General features: G+C 39.5%; 2 protein-coding genes and 1 long non-coding RNA gene across 11 annotated transcripts in view; 1 reads left to right on the top strand and 2 right to left on the bottom strand.

Annotated features, from left to right (window-relative positions):
• The window catches only part of slc20a2 (solute carrier family 20 member 2), a 41,761-nt gene extending 34,415 nt beyond the window's left edge, over positions 1-7,346 (top strand). For 7 of the 8 annotated variants that reach the window (XM_067521793.1, XM_067521790.1, XM_067521796.1 and 4 more), the window contains one exon: positions 1,988-7,346. In XM_067521793.1, coding sequence (XP_067377894.1) covers positions 1,988-2,152 — 165 coding nt within the window. In that variant the 3' untranslated portion in view covers positions 2,153-7,346. The remainder of the gene's footprint in view (positions 1-1,987) is intronic. The other variant, XR_010915588.1, reaches the window with a different exon arrangement.
• On the bottom strand, positions 776-3,970 carry LOC137136439 (uncharacterized). The gene is made up of 2 exons (XR_010915589.1): positions 3,132-3,970; positions 776-2,162 (listed from the first exon to the last, which is right to left on the bottom strand). It is a non-coding gene; the product is annotated as an uncharacterized lncRNA (long non-coding RNA).
• A 2,584-nt stretch (positions 7,347-9,930) lies between the features above and the next one.
• On the bottom strand, positions 9,931-22,349 carry LOC137136438 (E3 ubiquitin-protein ligase KCMF1-like). Of its 2 annotated transcripts, none has more exons than XM_067521799.1 (7): positions 22,316-22,349; positions 17,674-17,841; positions 15,934-16,073; positions 14,979-15,080; positions 13,375-13,555; positions 12,174-12,492; positions 9,931-11,566 (listed from the first exon to the last, which is right to left on the bottom strand). In XM_067521799.1, the coding sequence occupies exons 1-7, from the start codon at positions 22,347-22,349 to the stop codon at positions 11,242-11,244; spliced, it is 1,269 nt and encodes a 422-aa protein (XP_067377900.1). In that variant the 3' UTR covers positions 9,931-11,241. The 2 variants fall into 2 exon arrangements, with proteins under 2 accessions (XP_067377900.1, XP_067377901.1); XM_067521800.1 differs by lacking the exon at positions 22,316-22,349 and adding an exon at positions 19,563-19,939.
• Positions 22,350-23,060: the final 711 nt, after the last annotated feature.

The raw sequence follows: 23,060 nt of genomic DNA on the forward strand, positions 1-23,060 counted from the left end.
CCAGTGCCACATGCTCCAGGATTTTGCTCTCATTTTGTTGTAATAGTTGTTTTGTTTTTGTTTTTCCCATTGTAACTGTAACTGTGATTGCAACATCATAAATTCCTGGAGAGCCTGTATAGTAAAGTTACATTTGAACTTTGTTCGCTGAAGGGAAACTGCACAAGACTCAAAACTGGCATTTAATTACTGATGATCAATTTGTCTAAACATCAGCATCACCATCATCCCTTATTTTGTTTATCACCTCCCGATACCCATGTCATTTTCTTAAAACCACAGATAATCAACTGCTATGCCAAAATGCTAAATGTATACTGATGGTTAGAGGAATACGATTGTGGTGATTTGAGTGAGTGAGTAAATGAGCCTGGGGGATCCACAGATATTGTTGGACAAAATCAGTATTTTAAACATGATAATTGATTTGTTAAGCAGTTAAAGCATTGTTAAAAGTGACACTGAATTGTTCAGAAAGTAGCCAGCATTTATCTGTCAGCATCTCCCAGATGGCTGAATGTGTGTGTGTATGTGTAAGTGTGTGTGTGTGTGTGTGTGTGTGTGTGAATGAATAGGACTGGACATCTATTTAGTTCTGTCTCAGTGCAGCCAGCACATGTTGTTGTTGCTGCATCTGGGTTTTGTTTGTTTGTTTGTTTTTTTCTTCTTCTCCTGTTGGGTTTAAACTGAATGGATGTCCAGTCCTGGTGAGTGGAGCACTACAGTGTGATTATGTACAGTGACTTCTTTCAAAGGCTCTACAGGCAACGTCACACAGAGTTCAGGTTTTATTGCTCTACATGCAGGAAATACTACAGATGGTTGTAAACAAACATCATAGCCACAAAGGTGTTGTTCCACATAGACTCTGCTTTGGAAAGCATCCGAATCAAGTATTCGACTACAAATTAACTTTAAGTCTTCAGCACTAGTGTAGCTTTGAGTAAGACTCACCCATTGGCTCCAAGCATGACTGCTGTATGTAACCTGACCTTTAGCATTTAGTTGTGTCAAGAGCATCATGTTTCTCTGGCCATATCACATGTCACAAACAGAGCTGAAAACAGTCACTGCACTTTTCACTCAAACACACTGAGATAATGGTTTTTGTGTTTTCTTCAAAATGAATTGTTACTCTGAGGTTTTCTGATTTTCTTTTTCCTTCATAAAGGTGAGTAAAGTATCAGTGGAAGTCTGACATTTGCAGATGTCTTCACATATTGGATTGAGACAAAAAAAAAAAAGCTATAAATCAGCCGCTGTTTTAGATATACAGCCTAATAAAGAGGAAAATGTCTTCATTTTTATACACTAGACCTGCCAGTTTCTGACTTCCACCCACAAATAGAATTGAAGTAGTGAATAACGTCTGTAATCGGCTTGCTCTAACTAACAAACATTTTGGACCAAGCTGGTCTCGAGGAGCTGAAGGCTGTTCATCTGCATCCACATGTGCGTTATCACCTTTTTGTTAACTTATCTGTGAGCTTTCTGAATCAGCTTAAATTTCCTCATTGGAGTAATATAATTTTTTGATAGTACTTATTCTTTTATATTACTCTGTTGAATTTAGCCACAGCTATAGTCTAGCTACTTTTTTGCAGATTAAGTTTTCTGTGGACCGGACTATTTAACTGTGTATCAAATAGTAAAATATGGACACACAGGAAAATGCAACAGCAAATTCATTGAATAATAATATAAATACTTTTAAAATAAATGTCTAAATGAGTAGAATGCATCTTTTTAGCTTTTGCTGTTTTTGAATAAATTTGATTAGTATCTTTGCGTACTTCTACTATCTCTTTACAGCTAGATACACAAATACAGCTCAGTATATACACAAAGCTGACATCTGATCATAAAATGAAAACCACATGTAAAGCCTTGACAACCTGCCGCTCCTCAGTTTCTTTGACTTTGCCACCTGAAACATTTCATTCTGTGCTGCTACTGATTGTTTCCCTTTCTTGACTGTGGCCTCCAGGTGGGCTCGGTTGTGGCCGTGGGTTGGATTCGCTCCCGCAAGGCAGTGGATTGGCGGCTCTTCAGGAACATCTTCCTGGCTTGGTTCGTCACTGTGCCCGTGGCCGGTCTGTTCAGTGCTGCCGTCATGGCCCTGTTCGTCTACGGCATCCTGCCCTTCGTCTGAGGGCGCATGGCTGGGAGGGAGAAGCAAGGAGCAGTGAGAGAGGAAGAGAGAAAAGGGGGGTAAAAATCATAGCTCGAGTTTTGGGGTGCAGATAAAAGAGAGCGAAATGGGGAAGAGCAGGAGAAAAGAGGGAGGGAGCTGCAGAGGTTTAAAGATGGATTTGGTTGTACTTTGGATGTGAGAAGGGTTGGTTCACATGCTGCCTGGCTCTAGTCCAGAGGTCTTTTTTGATTGATGAGTTTCTGAACGTTTTTTTTTTTATTATTCTCTTTTTGCGTGCATAAGAAAGTGTGCCATTCAATCTGATGTACATAAGACAATGATAAGAGATCTCCAGTAACTTACATGAAGACTTATAGTTGTTAGAAAAAAAGTGGCAGTTATTTCTGTCTTTTCATAACAAAAAGTGTAAAACAAAATAAATAAAAATACACACGACTAAAACTAATCAAATGGATAATTCTGCACACCTAAACCGAACAAACACGCCTGCATTAAAGCAACCTCCTTCTGCGTGCAATCCCAGGTAGCATATTAATTACTCCAAAATGCCAGAAAAAAAGTGTACATTATATATATATATATATACATGTTATATTGAATTGAGTGTGATTTTTGTTGTATTGCAACTTGCTTTTAAATTTAACAAAAAAAAATAAAGGCAAGGTGCGTGTGGTCAACCAACCCATCCATTCTCACACTTTTAACATGCTAGCCAAGTACAACTGGGGCCAAATGGAAAGGATGCCCTCACAAGGGGTGGTGGGACTGTTTCTCAGCTTTTTTTTTCATGATACCATAAAAACCAGACTTGCTAAAGGATTGATTTTTGTCAAAAGCTCCTATATGGTTTTAGAGATGATCTCATATTTTTTAACGATGTATTATACTGTAATTTGTACTGTAAATACTGTCCTTAAAGAGTTTGGGGATGTGGGTCGGGGGATAATGGTTTGTGATTAGAGAGGGGGCTCCTCACCTCTTCATGATGTCATATTATACAGTACTTTTCGTCCGAGGCTCCCAGGAAACACTCACGTAAACACACGCCACTGTTGATTGGACATCAGTATTTAAACTCAATGTAATGGAACTTATTGACAGGAGACACTTAACTCCTCTTGAATTCATTGCATCAGTAACTTTAACAGTATTGACATAAAGTTTCAGATGGTAATATTCTTACTTTGGCAGCACTTTGCCAAAGTAAGTTGTACTGTCGCCCCGTATGAGCTTCTAGCAGATTAATAGGTTTCATGTGCACCAGAAGCCAAACACTAAGATGTTACAGAGAAAAACACTAATAATATCTCACATATCTCTCATATGTTCATCTGTATGCCTTTCTTTCATTACATAAAGCTCAGTTGCTGGAGTCGCTTCCTCACGTTGAAGGCTCCATGTCCTCAGTGGACCTCTACACTGTCCACGTTCAAGTCGAAAAAGATTATTTGCCCCATTCGCTGGGTGCATTACACATCACACTTATCTGTTTCAGTAGCTCTGCAACTCAGTCTCATACTCCTCACATAACAAATGTGAGGTGTGTCAGTCCAGATGCCTCTGAAAGTTGAAGCCTTGTCTTATCGCATAGCGATTATGTGTCATATTGAAAACTTAAAGTCCAACTGTTGTGGTATAGCTCCGCCAGTTATGCAGAGGTGGAAGAAGAGGGGATTTATCCTCAAACCTGTAGCTCCTCCCAATGGGCTGATGTCGTCTGACGTGTAGACATGTTTAGTCTATTGATCACCTGTGTTTCAATCTGTGCTAAAGGTTAGCTCGATATCCTAGGGTCAAGTTGAGGCCTGAATCGAAGTCCGGTGTTTGAGGCCACTCATATCACAAAAATATCACGAGACTTCTGTCTTGGGATCATTATGTTTAAATGAGATGGTATTTTTTATTTTTTTTTGGTTGGGGGGGAGTGTTAGTACTGATCATCACCAGCTTTTTAACAGGGTCACCTGACCTGTAGATGAACAAAGTCTAAGGCTTTTCTTATTTGAACAAACTTGATGGCAGGTGTTGCAGGTTTGATTTCTTTGTTTTTTTGTGGTGTGTTACCTTTTTTTATTTTTTTTTATTTTTTTTCATGAACAAATCTATGCTTAAGTAGCCACTTGCCTTGTAACATTGTGTTTTACTTTGTGCAGATACAGAAAATAATTAAGTACTGTGGTGTTTACATTGTAACCATATTGTAGAGTATTTGAGAAAAAAAAAAGACTGTTGCCTAATGATGCCAATGAAAGACAAAACTTCTAAACGTGAATTTTTAAGTGCAAGTAAAACAAAATAAAAATATTGACCAGAAGTGTCTAGAAAGAAAGCGATCCAGAGCAAAAGTGCGTGCGATTACTTGTTTCTTTTTTTTGTTTTTTCTGTTGTAGTAGTAGTAGTAGTAGTAGTGCTAATCATGATCCCCGGTCACTTTATACCACTACTACAATGAGTTAACACTACATGTATGGGTGCAATTCAGTAATGAAGAGAATAACTATAGAAATCTCATCCAATATATATTTTTCTACCATATCTGAGTTTTAACTGGGTGAGCTTCCAGACACTGTGGAGGACAGACTTTGGGGTTGGTGAGGAAATTGGCAAATGGAGTCTAGTTATAAGCTCACAGTGATACTGAGAACTGGTCTTATTTAGAGTCTGGTCTTAGTGGTGCCACGTTCCTCCAAAGCCCAGTGTGTTCTGTTCCTGTAGATTGGATGTGTCTGTTGCCAATCGATCCGATTTTGAAATTGCCATTTTATTTTTGAAGTTTAGATGAAAACACTTTGTAATTTTGTTTCCCTTACTGCTTTGATCGTGAGCGGTGAGAGCAGGGCAGCATCTTGCTAAAACTAGGACTGCTCACACTGAAGGACAAAAGCAGAATCTTTGTAGTTGAGAAACCTTTAATGTCGCTTATGGAAAAGTGGACTGTGAGGACATTAGTTTCCTGGTTTTTAGCCGGTGACCACTCTTAAAGCTCAAACCCTTTGACTCTTCCACAGGCTGCGTTACATAGGGGGTTTTACAGGGGGGAGCTGGGGTGTTCATACCCTCTTTGTACTCTAGTTAGGGTAACTGGGGGACTTGAATTTAAAAAAAAAAATTAAAACACAGATCATAATGCAAACATCTGCTGAGGTTTTTCTCCATTGTCGACTATGATGTTGGTTTTATTCTCCTTTGTTTTAACCATACGTGCAAAGGTGACAGCTACTGTTGTAGGGTAACAGTATCTTTTTTTATTAGTCATTGTTAATCTGTGCGCCTGTTAATGCCTAAAAGTACTGTGGAAACCCATTTAAATTGGAATATGCACAGAAACCCCCAGTAATGTTCAGCTCTGTGGACAAAAGCTGTTTTAGCCAAGTGTAGTTCAGGCCCCCTTTGTAACTCACACTGTCGTTTTCTGCTTTGTTCATGCATTCTCAGTCCTGATGGCCAAAGGGATGCACTGCTCAAGATGGGGAGGGAAAGTGAAAATTGTCCTTTGGTGGCAACGCTGAGAGAAATGTCCAAAACGTTAAAAATATGGTTCAAATTTTATCTAAAAATAGTAGATATGCTTTATTTTATATTTCTGGTCTTTAAAATTAATATAAATAAAAAAACTGCTTTAATGCTTTTCTTTGTGGATGTGGTTTGAGCAGACAGACTCAAACAACTGTGTCTCTGTCTTCATCTCCAAAACTTTGAATCGATTCATGAAAACACACATTTCCATCATGTTTATGTCGAGTTGAAATCAATCGGAAGAGCACAGACCGATATCACAAAGACGGAAAGTTTTTTTTTTTGTAACGCAGCCACTAGATAGCATGATTTGACACTTTCCCTCCCTGTAGAGAGGGACAGAATTTTAGACCAGTCCATTTCAGCTTATCAGTACAAATCAACCAGTGGTGTAGTTGCCATTGAGGGAGTGACGTTGCGTCCTCTACGTTTTAACTGCTTTATGACCTGATTGTAGAGACCAGAGAAACAGAATGTGCCGTGTTTCTTTTTTTATTTTTTAATTTCCTCCCTGAATGTGCAATACAAACAGTTTCTTACTGAGACGCAACTACACCGATCAGCCATAACCTCAGGTCCACCTACTGGTTCTTGGTGTTGTGATGGACGGGGGTCAGCATGGACACCCCGACCACTCTGCAGCTACGCAGCCTCATATGCAACAAACTGTGATGCTCTCCTCATTCTGACGCGTCGATCATGGCCGACATTACTGTTTTCCCACTTTGCACCGAAACGTAAACTCCAGGTGGATTTAATGTTGTGGCTGATCTGTGTACATTGCTGTCACTCTGTGGTGTGTATCTCCACCTGCCCTAGTGTAATAGCGCCCTCTCCTGTTTGTTTGGAACTAGGTGGTGGTGGTGGTGGTGTGGGGGGCATCCCCACAGACCTCCATCTGGATGTAGTGTGCTGTCTCTAGTTTTCTGGTCTGTTTTGCAATAGAATGTGCTCCTTGGCTGGCCTGCAGGCTTTACAGCTGTGTTTGTCTTTTTACTGTTTACTGCTGTTTAACTGTCCAGTCCTTCAAAAGTTTAAAAAATAAAATACGTGGGGAAAAAAAACGTAAGGAAACTGTAGCTTGCTTCTACAAAATCTTAAAGCTCTTCTGATTTGCATATATTGTACTGTTATGTTTTATTTAAGATTTTAGTGAAAAAAAAGTCTGCATTTAAACTAAATTATGGGAATTAAAATTACAAAGAATACCTAAATCCTACTGAGTTTTGTGTCTTATTTGTGGAAAGGTGCCTTTGAGTTGAAGACAAAATGCTTACAATGAGCTTAGAGCAGCTTTTCTCTTTTATTTTGTATGTGTGTGGTCACATTGTCGTACTTGAAACAAACACTGTATGTCTCCATGACTCCATGGGGATAATTATCTGTCATGAGTTTGTATGGTGTATAATTAATTTACATTTAATTGTTATTCAAATCCCTTTGTTTTTTTTAATATATTCGTGTACTGGGAGAAGTACTTATTGTACTGTTATGATCAAATTTCTTTTTTGACGTTATGTCCATATGTGCCGTTAACATGGGAATCTCCCACACACACGAGCTTAAAAACAAGTTTGGCTAGTTAGCTCAGTTATTTGGAAATTGTTTGGCAACAAGTCCGATATAAATCAAACATCAGTCATTTGCAGATTATGTCAGAAACCTGAAACAAAAAGAGTAAAAAGTGAGTTTGTTCACCACCTTAAACACAGATAGCATCATTATAACAAACTCCTGTAATTCAAAAGGGTTTGTCAGCATCATTAATAAAGAATAGTAACAAATATCACCATGGAATGAATTTGACCTGTATTACCGAACCAGAAGCAGGAGTCCCCATGTTCTCGTGTTTGGGGACAGTAAAATACTTGTGCTTGGACAGCTGTATACCTCGCTTTCTGTGAATAAGAGCCTGCCTCCTAATCTCTGTGTTATCTGCTCACTAACAAAGGAGAAGAAATCAAAGTACAGATGTGCAGGTTTTAAGACCGTGTCACAGTTCTACAGTTGACTCTCCAGAGAAACAAGCTTATTTTTCAGCTGTAACAACAAAAATGTTCATCACAGTACTGTAAAATACTCTTTTATGGTTCTATAGATTTCATCTACGGTTTTATTATGATTTAGCATCTTTGTTGAAATAGACACTGTATTTGTGCTTGGTAGATGGAGACAGCACATAGTTTTGTCTGCATAATTACGTCTGCAAAACATTTGAATGTGCATCTTCCAACCCCCCACCCCCCAACTTTGCATGCATTTGGTTTCCTGCAGCAACCGGCCTCCATAAAGACCGAATGAATCTGCCAGATCTTTTCAGGCTGCTCTTTTTTGGGGTTTTGAGCTCAGATAGTAATTCATTGACTTGGCACAGACTGCACTTGAAGTTCTCAGCATTGTGGCTGCCTGTGCTGGGTTTAATTTAAGACGTCTCTACAGTAACGCGGGGAAATGCTGGTCTGATGTTGGCACAAAGCGACTGACACCATTTACATTCAATAGCATAATGGTTTCCATTTTGTGTTGGTTAAATTAGTAACCCAGAAGAAATGGAAACCATGACTTCCCTGCACTTAGAGGTTTGCAGTGTTTCAGTAACAATCTCCTTTTTTTTTTTTGATGTATTCTTGATTCTTTGATTCTTTATTTGTGGTTCCTGTGTTCATCTTAATTGACAGCAGGAAGCCCTTCAGTGATGATAAAGTGTGGCTCCCCCACGCTGAATGTTTGGAGTTTATAGAAACCCTCTCTGAAGATAAAATTCAGTGGAGTAATGGAGACGTTTGTGGAGTGTGTTGTAATTCCGACTCATTAGAACAGCCCTCACATCCTTTCTTTGACTTCTGGGTTATATTAAACTTTAACATTTAGTGTACTTTTGTAGTATGTTGCAAAACAATTACAACCTTCCTGTTTTTGAGTGGCAGTTAAAACCATTAAAAAGTGATTGTTCTCATGCACAAAGATCTGAAGTACTGTAGGATTGTGTCCATTAAAACTTTACACACTTTGAGCAGATTTAAATTAAACTGCAACTTGTTCTCCTAATACAGCTACATTCCTGTGTGTTAATCAAAAGTGTTGTGTACTGGAAGAAAAACAGCACTTAAAATGTTCCATGATTCATTTTACTGCAGATTTGAGAGCAAAGACACGTCTTCAAATGAAGCAGAGTGAGGTTCTAAGCATCGAAAGAGTAAAGCAACCGTAATATTTTGTTACACAATGTTCTCACAGCTCGACACTGAACTTGCTTACTCAAAAACCAAAACACATGGTGTTAATTCAGACAAGTTGTAGATTTTACCAATTTAAAACCAATTTTCCATGAATTCCATGCTTGGCCAAAGTCTGATGATTTTTGATGCGTTTACATTTATCTTTGTTTCTCCTAAACTCATTTCGACACTGCTGTGTTTGGGCTCAGGCACAAGGTTGACACAAAACACTTTATCGATTACCAGTTTATTAGGTACGTATACTGTATCTAGCTAAAACTAGTGTAACAGTCCTGCAATAAATCCTCCCTTGGTAATAATGATCGTGTGTGTTGTCCTTTACTGATGTTTTATTTTTTCAAACCTTTTTATACAAAGGAGGTTAAACCATATAACAGAAACGTCTCCTCGCCTCTGTGTATAATGCAGTAAAGCTCGGTTCAGGTTTCAGTTTGTCAAAAAGAAAAACTGCTACATTGGTTCCTACATAAAGCTTTGTTTCACAGCATCGCTTAGGAAGATCTTACCAACATAAAACATGCAGTGGCAGTAAAGCTTATTTAAGGGCTTCTGCTTTATACTGCCCCCATATATAACCTAGCTATTTCAAGTTTTCATTTTTCAGATAAAATGCCACTTTATTGTACCTGTGTCTCAAATGCATTGGCTTCTAATTGTTTGAATTCATTTTATAATAATTGAAGTTTGGATGTTAGTGGGTGTTTTGTCAGTACGTTCAGAAGGCCACTGTGCCAGGCATCTCAAATATACTGAAAGGAAATAATAGCAGGGCCTCAATGACTGTAGCTGGAATTTTTAATTAACTCTTCTCTAAAAATTGGAAATTATGCCCTTTGACTATTTGTACTTTGAACCGCACATTGTGAGTGCAATAATTTTAAGAGAGTGCAATGCTAAATGGAACACAAGGCTTATTTCCATCCCCCTAATTTATCAGCTGTTCTTTATTTAGTCCAGCCTGTAGCATTGCTGCTGTGAATGACATGCATCAGGAGATGACAAGACTAATTGAGATCGAACTTGACCTGTAAGATAAGTGTTTATTATTACCATATGTTGTACATGCTCACCAGGAAGTTAGCAACTGAAAAAAAAAAAGTACAAAACACAAACCAGAGAACAGGATGGGGTTAGTTCATTTCCATCCAAAACATTTTTATTGTCCTCCAAACTGAAAGGTTTACCCTGTGATTTGGCTTGTTCGCTGAGCCAAAAAACATACATTGCATTTCTTCAGGTAGCAGTGGAGGCGTAAAAAGATCTTTTTGACTGAGAGAAATCAATGGAAAGAGCAATACAGGATTCTCTCCTTCAAGTCACATGATAAGTAATCTTTGCAATCATGAGTATTGGAGAGAATATTAATTTCAGATAATGGGAAGCTTGAGAAAGTAGCATCTGGCTTTCCATACAAGAAAGAAAAAAAAACAACTGTATGAATACCAGGGATGTGTTCCATGTTAGAAAAGGCCTGAAAACGGTCACAGACTTGTTTCATCTCTGCCCCAGAGTTGTGTGTCGCCTTTATGTAGATTCTGTAGTGTACACAAATGGACACTGGATATGCAATTCAAATAAACCAAAGTGCCCAGTCAATATAAAGCAAGGTCACATGACCCAAAACAGGTGCTGTCACACAAGGAGGAGGGGTTTGAGACCAAAAAAAGAAAGTAACCAAACACGGCCATCAGTCTGTTTGTGTAGATGTGTGTTGCAGAAATGCCAGTGAGGTGGCACTCAGCACCATTAATTTACAGTTACTCAGGTATGTGAACAACAGAGAAAGACCTCCCCGTCTAGTGACTGTGCAGTTAAAAATGGGCACATGGTGATTTAAGCTCATGCTTAAAGGTGTGGTAAACCATCCAAGCACTTCTTTAATTAATAACTATAAATACACAGCAGCGTTTTTGCTGGAGAGGTTTCTGCCTGCTTCCTCTCCCCGGGTGAGTGTGTCACATATTCGTCTCTTAAACGGCTAACTACGCTTTGCTGATCTGCTAGAGGAAACACGGGATATGAGGAATTGATTATCAACTTTCATATAGATTTTTCTATAATATATTTATATAGTTATTTTTCTTTCTCACGCACCCACCACGCTTGCTTTCACATTCTCTCGTCTCACTACTTTTATTCAATGTACACAACGTAATAAACATGGGGTTGAGTGGGGAGCAACAGAGCTGAAATGACAATCACTGAGGAAAAAATAAAAATAAAACAAAGCCAAAAAAAGAACTGCAGTTTTTTGTCATCCATTGGCAGTTGGACTGACTTAGCAGTCAGCCAGGTACAATGGTGGTTTAAGGGGAGGGACTGGCCATGTCATCAAAGAGGTGGCGCAGGAGGCTCTTTCTTCGTCGGTGCCGTTTTTGTTGTTTTCGTCGTTTTAGTTGCAGGGGTCGTCTCCTTGAGGTTGAGGTTCTCCAGTGCCACATCCAAGGTCATGACCTCAACGCATCCCATGGCCTCAAAATCAGCGAAATTCCTCATTGAACCGTGACAGTCATCCTCGTCCTCTGAGGAGGAGGCCAAAGCGTCCTCATCAGGGAGCAGTGTGGACAGCAGTAGCTCTGTCACAAACAGGCTCCTGTCAGCCCACTGGGCCTCGCACACCTGCCGCTCTGCCTCAGACAGCCGTGGTTCGCTCAGCCTGCAGGGGCAAGATGAGACACAAGGGGAGAGGAAAACGTAACAGCAGAAAAGACCAATAAGATCCCGTTCAGATTGTTAAAGGTTTGACCTTCACTGTGCAGAATCATGTAAGTACCGATTCTCTCTGTGATAAATTTTGAGATGAAGGCTTATAATATGACATTGCTCTTTTTAAATGAAAATGAGTGTTCAGATTCAGTTTTTCAGAGAGAGAGGAGGATGAACCATAGAAGAATACCATACCAAATTATTATTAAAATGAATATTTTTATGCATGTTTGAACATTTCTGGAGCAAATCATTAAGACATATAATACTCCTTCTTCCTCAATGACAAATCCATCATTTATAAATATGCAAATGTATCTTTTGGCCAATAGAGGTCTCCTTCCTCACTGAATGTGCATTCTCCATACAAGAGCACTGCAAATTTGAAAAACGTATGATGGACCACATTTGGCTTCTAGATGGGTGATGTAAAAAAAAAAAAGAAAAAAAAAAGCTTGCACTTAGTGAAGGTTTAAAAACATACACTTCCGAACAATAAAAGGTCAAATGTGAAGAGTGACGTAAAGCTTTTAGACACTTAACAGTGACAGGCCTACCTGCTGAGTAGAAACTGGGAGCTATGTGCAGTATGCTGTGTGTTGGACTCAGATGGACCTGGGTTAGGACTGGGGTTGGTGTTGTGGTTCGCGCTTGAGTTGGGGTTTGCGGCGCTTGAATTGGTATTGAGGATTGCATTGGCTCGGCTGCCACCCCGGGTGGCGTTTCGGGCCGTCTCCAGCTGCTGACGCGCTGCCTGGGCCTGCTGCCTCTCCAACTGCAGTTGCATCTGAAGCTGTTGGAGCTGGGATGCCGAGGGGCCCGAGCTGAGCTGGCCGCCTGCAGAACGCCGCACCCCTGACAACTGGGACAGAAGCTCTGCGGAAATATTATGAAAAAGACAAGGGCTTAATGACAGAAATGGCGATTAAGGACTAAGACTGACTGAGCTGGTCAATTCCGTTCACTGCAACAAACCTGCACCACCTGGTCTCAAACCGTCAACACTGGCTTGTATAAAACACTAGCAGTCTTTATTGCTAAAGACTTGCATTTATGAGCTATGTTGTTACATACCTAAAACAACCCTGTGCAGCCACTGATCGACAGTCAGAGCACAGCACTAGAAAGCAAAGCCACACATACTCAGTACAATAAGCAGTGAGGTTTTTGGGCTTTGGACGATTTGGATCAACAGCTCAGCAGGTACAGCAGCTCATTAACAGGGAGGCTGCAGTCCTGTGAGGGGAACTGAAAAGGGACCATCATTATGGCACAGCTGGAGCTGACATGGCAAATGCCAAGCGCTGAACCAGATTAAAATTGGGAAGAGGATGAACAACAAATTGCCACAGCAACAACTCCGCCCCCACACATTTCTGTACTATCCAGGCTACTACAGTGCACACTAGACGTGGACAGGGCATGTATAATATAAATCCTACTGCTAGCAATTCGTGTGTGTGAGGAACAATTTAGAATCAGACAAATTGTTAAATGTGTCTACTGATTGCCAAACGTTAGATTTAGTGCTAAGAGCCACTGCTTTGTGTGTCAGACCTCCTGCAGTTTCAACTCTGATTCCAAATTTAACAAGAAAATAATTCACTCTCTCACTGAACTCCTAGCAAAAACGGGTTCTTTTTTATCTGACTTACATCAGACTCCATATATTTTTGTTCTGCCTTAGTAGCATATATGTCAGCATCGGTTTACTATGTAACCATGACTACTTCTTAGTGTATTGGTGGTGGGACTGACCTGCTATAGGGTCCATGGCCTCTCTGCTGTAGTTGGAGCTTTGTGAGGAGCTCTGACTGGTGGAGAGCCCCCCTGTGGTGCTGCTGGTGAAGTGCATGTTAGATCTCCGGGCTCGTGGACCCCCCAGTCCACGTCCAGGATGAAACATCCTCCTCACATGTCGCACCCCACTGGACTCGTCGTGAAGACCTCCCGTTAAGGTAAACATCAAAAAAGTGCAATAGTTCGTTATTTATGATAAAATATCAAAAATTGCCCCATTAGTAGCTCCCACAAGGGTCATTTTCAATTTGGTTGTTTGGTACCAATAATCCAAAACTTGGAGATATAAATTTAGCATGTTGTGCAACATTCTTATATTTGAGAAGCCTGAAGCAGAAAATATTAGGAAGGCTTGTGATATTACTGAAATGATTAACAGATTCACATTCTGAACCACTCTTTAACCAAGTTACGGGTAAACATAGTTTTAGCACAGAAAAGGTCACCATCAAGACAACACACTAGGTGCTACCAACACAAACTGTTTCTCTATTTGTGGAGCTTGTGTTTCATCGTACTACATTTGCATCTTTTGTCTTTTATTTAAAAGTACATCCAGACTGCTGTCATCCAGCCACACAGCATTTCAACTGGTTCGTGACAGACAAAAGCAGATCCTGCCAACTAAATCCTTCTCACAGTTTGATTAATTACTAAATTTACTGCTCTCTGTCCTACAAAGTGCTCCTGTCTGTTGCACTCCTTAACACGTTGTGGTTATGCCGACAGAAAACACACTTGAAACATTTGGGTTAATTCCTACAGTATTTGAACTGCATTTTCAGCTTCCAAGGAATGAGTAATAGAACATAGCTAAGACAAGGCCATTCCTTCCATTTTAGGATAACTGTTCTCTACTTAATTGCATATTTCCAAACTGGTTTGCTCGAATCACGTGTTAACATGTTTTTTTTTTATCCTTTTTATGACTGCACTGTTTACATATGTTGTCAATCTTCACTTTCAAAGGCACGTTACTACATTATGAGTCTCTTGCTGGTTCTGCTTTGTGCACGGAGCAGAAATATGCCTCACCTCACTGCAGTGCTTCCAGCATGCTTCTAGAACAGGTGACAAAACAATGCAAACATTGTTAAGGACGGACTGACTCAGCCAGCCTGGTACATCCCCATAAACCATCAAACCTGCAGCAGTGCTGTCACTTTTTGAGGCTACGTGGGCTTAGTTTAAAAATAAAAACTTGAAAATTTGCATTTGATGTTTTGTTTAGAAGCAATCATTTTTTTTATTGCAGTTGATTTAACTACTACTTCTCGTGACTCTAGAGGAGCGAGTTTGAAGGAAAAGCCTCCACTCTGCACAAACTGCTCAGTCTGAGAGCAACCCCCTTCATTATCATATTGCCATAGGAGGCTTCTGTGTTATTAGAAAATATAAAAAATGTCCCCAGTGCATTAACCTTTAAAAAGAAAAAAAAAAACAATGTCAATGATACAAAATGCAATATTAAACATAGCGTAAGCATAAACAGCATAGACATGAACAGTTTGCACACATAAACCTTGTTTGTGCATAGCAGGCTTACAGCTTGAAAAGGATATCAAGTCTCTGGGTGCTCTGTGTTCAAGTGTGAGATGAGCAGCAAAGTCGTCTGTCACGTGATTTGGGTCGCCACCTGGCAGCGCTGCGCATATGGGGCAGATCTGGAGGAAAGCAAAAGGAAGTGTACAGTCAATATCAGCACATTTCACTGCACATTCAACATTTGCCTGTTTTTGCCATGTTCGCTTCAACGCATAACTCAAGCCCTGTGCTGGCTGTGTCAAAACTCAAAAACTCAGAAATGATGGCATGGATCCATTTGAAATGTTTGCCAATTAATGCCCAATGAAACAGAAAGCAATTTAGCAGTGGGCAGTTTTTTTGAAATTGTTTTCAGTAAGATTTTGATTATTGCTTTTGGCCATTTTGGGTTCTATGTTCGCATGAATACTCACTCACTGACAGCCGCTTTGCTACATAACTAAGTAAATACCTGCTCCAGAGAATTAGTGTGCAAAGTAATTAACAACTAAATGTGTTTTTCAAACTGCTAGTCACACTGATGTCAATGTCTCAACTAAAACCAAAAACATTAAGCATGAATTAATCCAATTTCTATACCAGCATTTAAATGTACTCAATAGAAGTTCAAATGTTGAAAGGAATAACTCTACAAACAAATATGTAAAATAAATGTCATAAATTGGAAAAAAGTCTACAGTAATGAAAGGTGGACAGTTTATGGGCTCAGAGGTTGTTGAGTGTATTTCTTAGCAGTTCAAAATAGTGTTTTCCTGCCGTCAGAAGAAGAGTGTGTCTACAAATGCCTGTCCACAGTCTGTCATCACTTGCAGTGTGGTTTCTTTTGCAAAATGGAAAACTGACATCACAACTAGGCTCTGACACTGTAAAAAAAAGTCAATTCAAAACAAACATTGTCCTCTGTGAAGGACATTCAGTCACCTACTTGAGGTTTCGTAGATGGCTGTGTGTGAAGCTTTAGCATCAACCTACCACCTCTGTGGAGGTCTCTGTGTGCTCTGCAGCCACATGCTCCTGCAGAGAGACCTCTGTGTAGCCCATCCTGCCACAGTAGGGACATGTGAAGGCCTGGGGCTGCTCCACCGAGAACGCTTCTCCACCATAGTATAGGTCTGGAGGGGCAGTAAGTATGGACATTGCATAGTGTTAGTGCTTAGTAGGTTATTACATGCAGGCCCAGTCACACTGTTTCCCCCCTTTCTCGGCTAAAGAATCCACAACATAAACTACTATATAAAATGTCAGAGTCAAGTTAAAAACTTGGATTCTGGTGAAGGGAGTTTAAGTAAAAAACAAAAAGGTTAATATTTAAAAAGCAGTCATAATATAATCGCCTCATGAATTTATCAGCAGAGGATCACTGCTTTCATTTGGAATTGTATTTGTGTCTACCCAACTAAAGTAAATGTTACTTGATGTCTTTCATGTATTGTATACACGTACAAGTATTAAATTTTTGGTTCAGTCACAAAACTGTCATCAGCAGATGATGACACAGTGCGAATTCTCTATAACTTGAGTGATCAATATGAGTGAGACCTTTTAAACTGGAAATAAGAAATTTCATAATATTAATACAAAAAGACAAAAATTGATGCAGTTATAACATAAAAAAATTGTTCATTCAGTGAGACTCATAATCTTTTTACATTCGAGATCATTCCACACCTAATCCAAAGGTAAGGTACGGTTAATGAATTTATGAGTATAATCTGAGTGGGTGGTGGCAGATGCTCAGTTGATAAGTGAGCCTCCGGCGCCACTGACCATAGGGCCAGAGGCTCACATCAGTCCCAAGCCCGTTACAAATTGGGGAAGGTTGCATCAGGAAGAGCGTCTATCGTAAAAACTGTGCCGCATCAACACGCAGACCAATGACCCACTGTGGCGACCCTTAACTTATGGGTCTAATTCAGACTGGGATCTTTCTATCCTTATCACGGCTTTACAAAATGTTGTGAAGGCAGAGATTAAAAAATAAATAAAATAAAAACTAACACAAGAACACAACCCCAAAAACTTCTCATACAGTCTTGATCACTCACTCTCTACTAAACCATATCAGAGCAGCCTTGTTGTCTGAAGGCATTAACCATTGTCAGCACAAGAAGCTTATCAAAGTGTTTGTTTCCAGAAACAGCCATTATAAAAAGGGTTCATCTCAACCAGTCTGAAATTTAAGAAATGCCAGTTTTCGATCATTTATAAAGAGGGATCTATGTGATGTTTGTTTACAGTGTAAAAAGAATTATGACTGTACCAAGTTTGAAAACATTTCTTTACGAAGGCATCATTCTTTGCTGTAGCATATTCTGTTACCAAACTCTGAACTGGTCCCATCACACCACATGCGTGGCCAAGCACACAAGCATGCACACACACAAACACAGTCAAACACTAAATGCATATTAAGTCACTTTTTTACTGAAAGCTGAACGTTATAATAATAATGTCACACTTGCAAATGAAATTCAGGTGGTTTTGGGTTAATCTCCCAGCTAAACTGCTGCAATGCTGAAATTGTTCATAAATGTTGTTCAATTTCTCTATTTCTTTGGCTAGTTTTAAGCTGATTGGCAAAATCTCTTCCTAGTATTAAATTCTTACCAAATATTATGTAATCAAACTAATTAATGACACACACACAGGACATGTGAATCACAATCACGCTCTGCTCAAAGTTATGCTTAGGTGAATATCAAATCTACTTACCAAAGTCGACTCGGGTTAATATACACTGCATGGGATGCTCTGTGGTGTGTCTGGTTGTGGTTGCACCGCTCTCATAACATGATGCGCACAGATCGTAGTCATAGCAAATTAAACATTTGTATCTCCGACCTCTGAAGTTGCCTTTTAAACATGCATCACAGCTCACCCCTAGGATAATAAAGAAGAGACATTTTTAAAAAAGAAAAAAAAGAGGCTAGATGCTGGGTATTTAAATCAAAGTAATATGGGTTGAACAACACAGTACTTTTTGGAAATCCATATTATTTTTACAAAACAGACGATAAAAATGCATAGCAGGCAACAATTTATTGTGGGTGCTCTCTTCCTATTTAGTGTTGCAATAGATTTTTCCAGAATGGATTTTTCCAAAATTGCCAGGTTTAACTCTGTAATTAATTAATGATTTACAATGAATATAACTTTAACTTAATACAAAAAAGTTCACAGTCAAAACACAGCTTAGATGGAGTGATGTGCTTTTCCTTGTCTGTGTGGTTTGACTCCAGTGCAATAAGAAGACCATCCTCCAAACTATAAATACAAATGTCTTCTATATGAGCTGCCTGAGAAGACAACGTTTCAGGTCTCATACACTGTGCAGCTACTACAGGCATAAAGTCCTGCTCTTGAATTGTAGCTATGTTACTAAGGGTTCGTTTTACTCAGGAGTGACCAGCCTATACACTACTGCCTGCTCGATTCCCGTTTTAGTGAAACTACATTCCCAACACACGGATCATCAGAGATCATCATCCTCGGTCCAACACTGAAACTTTGGTCTCACGCGGAGCAAACGGGACAAGTCCAGGTTCAAGTCCAGGCGTCCCTTGATTGACTAGGACAGTCGTGCAAGTGTTATTGTATGACAAGAGTGTGTAGAAACTCTCTCCTTTCTGCATTCACAGCTTGCCGGCTGTAGGAGCTTCGTGCCCACCTCATCCCTGGCTGACGACTAACTGACCCGCTAGTTTGCGTTGACGACAGTAACAAGCTTAGATTTTGTTTTACACTTTAGAGAACTGTGGCTTGATGAGAACGTCTAGCAAAGTTGACTAACACACAACATAACTAGCAAATAAAGGCCTCTCTGGCCTGACTCTCCTTGGCTGTTGGCTAACAATTTAACTAACAAACACAAAAAAAACAAACAAACAGGTGCCGTTAGCTGACCAGCCCAGTCAGTTAGCCGTGAGTTGTGGTAGACATTATATAACCCAAGTTTTTAACAGAAACACATTCGGACAACGTTAACTCCCGTGAATGTTTAAGCCCAACAAGGTTGGCCACAAGGACGAAGTGAATGTTGGTTCGCTAAGCGTTAAGTAAGCTACCGAAACAGGAATCTAACCTCCAGGCCAGATTTTACCAGGAAGGAGGCTGAAACTTGCAAGCTAACATCACTGACATGACAAGCTTCGCCCTCGCATCGCCATCGCTGGGGATTCGCTGCTCTCTTACGTTCCCCATTCTCGGCACTCCCCCTTGCTGCCTAGCTCGTTAACGTTAACCTAGCTACATAACCCATTGCCACTTAGCTTTGAAGCTAGCCAGCCCACTTTGCTAACGATAACCAGCGTCTTCAGCTCACATGTACGCATTGCTTTGGTAAAATAGCACTGACTGATATACATTTTCCCAAGCGCAAACTGTAAGGTCCTTTCGGCACTATAAACATTCTGTGGCCGCCATAATGCGTCTCCGCGAAATCCCATTGCAAACTTGCTGCTAACACTAGCCAATGTTAGCTAGGATGCGCTGCAAAACAAGAAATTCTCTGCTAGCTAACGCTAGCTAGCAGCGCTCTGTCAACGTTTTTAATTCACAAATCCAGACGTGCTCACTCTTCCGGTGTTGAAGTGTCTCCTTACCTTCATGACGGGACATCCTACGAACTGTAATAGCGCGCCCTGCTCGGGCTCCCTGGTTTGCAATAGAGAATAATATTAGTGAAGAGAAGAGAAGCCGGGGCTGCCTGGCTGTCCCTGGCCTCTTCCCTCATGAAGGATCCGGTCTGGCTCTCTGCCTCTGTCCCCCCTCCTCCTGCTGTGTCACTGTCTGGCGCACTTCTCCTCTGTCCACACGGTGGCGCCGTTGCGTCATTTTTGGTGCCGGGGTTGCCTTGTCCAGCAGGTGAGTTTGACAAGGCTCAAACAGAAAAGCGTTTGGAAAAGCTACTGCAATAAACAGATGTTGCTCCTTTTCCATCTTTTGCAAGATTTTGCATTAGGCACAAACTAAAAATTGCACGGCATTTAAAAGCTTACAGTCCATCCCACACACACGATGCTCAGCAGGCTTGTGAAGTCCAAGTAATTTTTAGTAAGTTTATGTATGAACCCGAACAAGATAACACTAAATTAGGATGTTTAAATACTCTTTCTGTTTTTATCACAGAGCATCCTGCATAATGTAAGTCTACTTTGACTGTGTTGTATTTAACAGCAACTCCTTGTTGGGATCTCAGCAGGCAAACCATGAGGTAAAATTAGACCTGGTCAGCATATAGTGCAAAATCACACTAACAGTAAGTCTGAGGAGCTGGCGAAGGCATGTAGACGGAAAGAATAACAATTCCCCAGCAAGAGAAGCAACCATCCAACATCTGACACTAGGTTAGTCTAACAGAGTGTTTCTGGGAAGTCCTTGAAGTGAACAATTGAGTGCAAAATTTTATACCCCCGGTAAATGGCAAAATAGTAAAACTAAGAAGATTCTTTTCATCGTCGTAATATTTGATGCCTTTTCAGCTATTACAAATTTTCCTTCACCATCAGACGCAGAAGTGTATAAAAAAACTTGTAAAATAATAAAAATTATATCATTGTAAACATTTGCATCCCAGTATATGGAAATGCTCTTTCATAATTTGTATGTCCTCCCTTCCCTTTTAAAAACTCTTCCAACCTCTTTGGATTCTCTCTAAACAGCATTGAATTTCTTACACTTGTAATTTTAACCCTTTCTTCAAGACATAACTTTTTTCAAGTCCACAACAGTCCATGACTGTGCTTTGCGCTTTGAATCATTGTCTGGTCGAAGGATCCACTGCATGTTCTTGTTCAGCTTTTAAACAGTTGCATCCACAAAATATCAGCAAGCCTCCACCATGTTTGATGTTTTTTTTTTTTTTTTTCCCTTTGTGAATTATGACCTAATAATTAAACTTCAATCTCAGGCCACACCATCTTGTTCCAAACTCATTTGATGTGTTTATGTGCTCTTTAGCACACTCCAGGCATGCTGTCTTATGTCTACAATTGGTTCCCGTGTGCTTTTTTATTCCAAATGGTCCAGACTTTTTCAGACTATGCTTGACTGTGGAGATTTGGACTTTAACTTAAGTTGCCTCTAAGGACTTTGTCAGTTCTCCTGCTGTTTGTTTTGGATTCTTACGCAGCTCTCGAGTGAGTTTCCTAGCACTTCTTTCCCTTGTTTTTCTTGGTCAGTGTTTCCACGTTTCTTCCATTTCTGCATTATGGTCTTCACAGTTGGTATCGTATCCCTTACTGTTTTGAAATATTTTTCTATCCCTCTTCAGCTTTATGAAGGTTTACCAATTGATGCAATTTTCTCAATACAATTTTTATTTAGTTTGTTCGTTTATTGGTTTCTCTCAGCCACCTGCTTGAGACTGCCCCAGTAAATTTACCCACTTTCAAATTTATGTGCAAGCCAGATTTAAGACACCTGGTGCTGCTCATTTTTTTTCAACCAATCACACACCTGATTTTACATGTTCAATTTGATAAATTGATTTATTTGCACTGATTTAATTTTCATTGTTTTGGTGCCCTAGAAGTGATTATGGTTTGGCGCCAAATCACCCAAACGTTTTTTTTTTAATTTCAAGACAGAGCACAGGGAAAGTAACTACTATTACCCAAACTATTATTACTATTATTTATTGTTTTTCCAAAAATAATTTGAGGGCTTGCAGCAGTGCCCCCTCCAGCAGGTGGCTCCCTAGGCAACCACATATGGCCTATGTCAAGAGTGGCTCTGCTTCTGAGGATAATAGAACATGTGTACCAGCTGATATTATATTGATGTTTTCTTGCAATTTCAACACAAGGGGATGCAAACTTTACATACTCTACATACCTTTTGTCAATCTCACCTTAATATAAGAAGCACAAATAAAAGGAAACTGTGACATAATTAAAAATGATAAAACAAATCTATCAAGCTAAAAATGTATTGTCTTCAAAACAGAATGTAGGCTTACTGAAGGCAAATCCACCTACAAAGCAATTATTCATCATATTTTGTAATTAAAATTGTTTTAAGGTTAAGATCAAACTGTCTCTTTCAAACTCAGCCCATTAGATTAGTAAACCCATGTAAAATGTTCTTTACATACAGAAAGCTGTACTTTGTGGAAGGATTAAAATTTCATAACAAGGTAACTGCATAGAGGAAACTATCTGACCCATTTTTAGAATTAAAGATATTTTAGTATTTTGTAAGAAAATGCAAATAGGAGTGTTACATTCAAGTAATGTCCTCTGGGGTATTCTGTGTTACGGGCACTTTAGCACCATCTGCCATTTGCTCTAATTTCTAGCAGTAGTTTTAACAGTGGAAAGTGTCCTAACTGTGACAGATATCAGAAGGATATTACCTGCAAAGAGAAACTCCATCTTCCATTGTTTCATAATTCTGACACAACCCATTCTGAGAGGGATTAAAGGCAACTGCTGCGACTGAGAATGAGCGGGATAGATTTTAAGTTCTGTCTGTTGTTTCATCTCATCATTTGAAGTGTAGTTACTCCCCCAAACATACACTAGAGTGATGCACCTTCTGCTACAGTATAGTCTCATAAACATGGCTAATAATACATGGGTGCTTAAACTTGTGCTAAAATTAGAGCGAGTTATTTTGGACTATAGCTGATCACACACAGCCTCAACTCACTCCTTTGAAAAAGACGTTTTATATTGTAAAAGGCGAGAAATTTCAGTTAAGTTTGTGATGTGAAAAATTGACTTGCTTCTTTGTATCTTTGTAAAGACACTGTTTAGCATTTAGACATGATACATAATGATTGCAATAGCTTACGCAGAACAGGTTACGTGATCCATAATAATGATGTAATGGTAACATCATTATCGATATCATTTTTTTAAAGAGCAGAAAGAACAGGACACGGTTAAGTAAAAATACAAAAGTATTAGCTCAATAAATTACCTAAAGTAACAGTAACTGTGGAGAATGGCTTATTCTACAGCAATGGATGTGATATCATCTGTCTTTTGTATGTGATAATAATCATTTAATATTCATTTAAATAAGTAGTAATCAGAAAATGGACACAGTCAAGTAAAGCCAAAATATCTTAAAATCACAGACAGACAGACAGACAG

The sequence above is a fragment of the Channa argus genome, chromosome 11 (assembly GCF_033026475.1).
Source record: "Channa argus isolate prfri chromosome 11, Channa argus male v1.0, whole genome shotgun sequence".
In the NCBI taxonomy this organism is placed as follows: domain Eukaryota; kingdom Metazoa; phylum Chordata; class Actinopteri; order Anabantiformes; family Channidae; genus Channa; species Channa argus.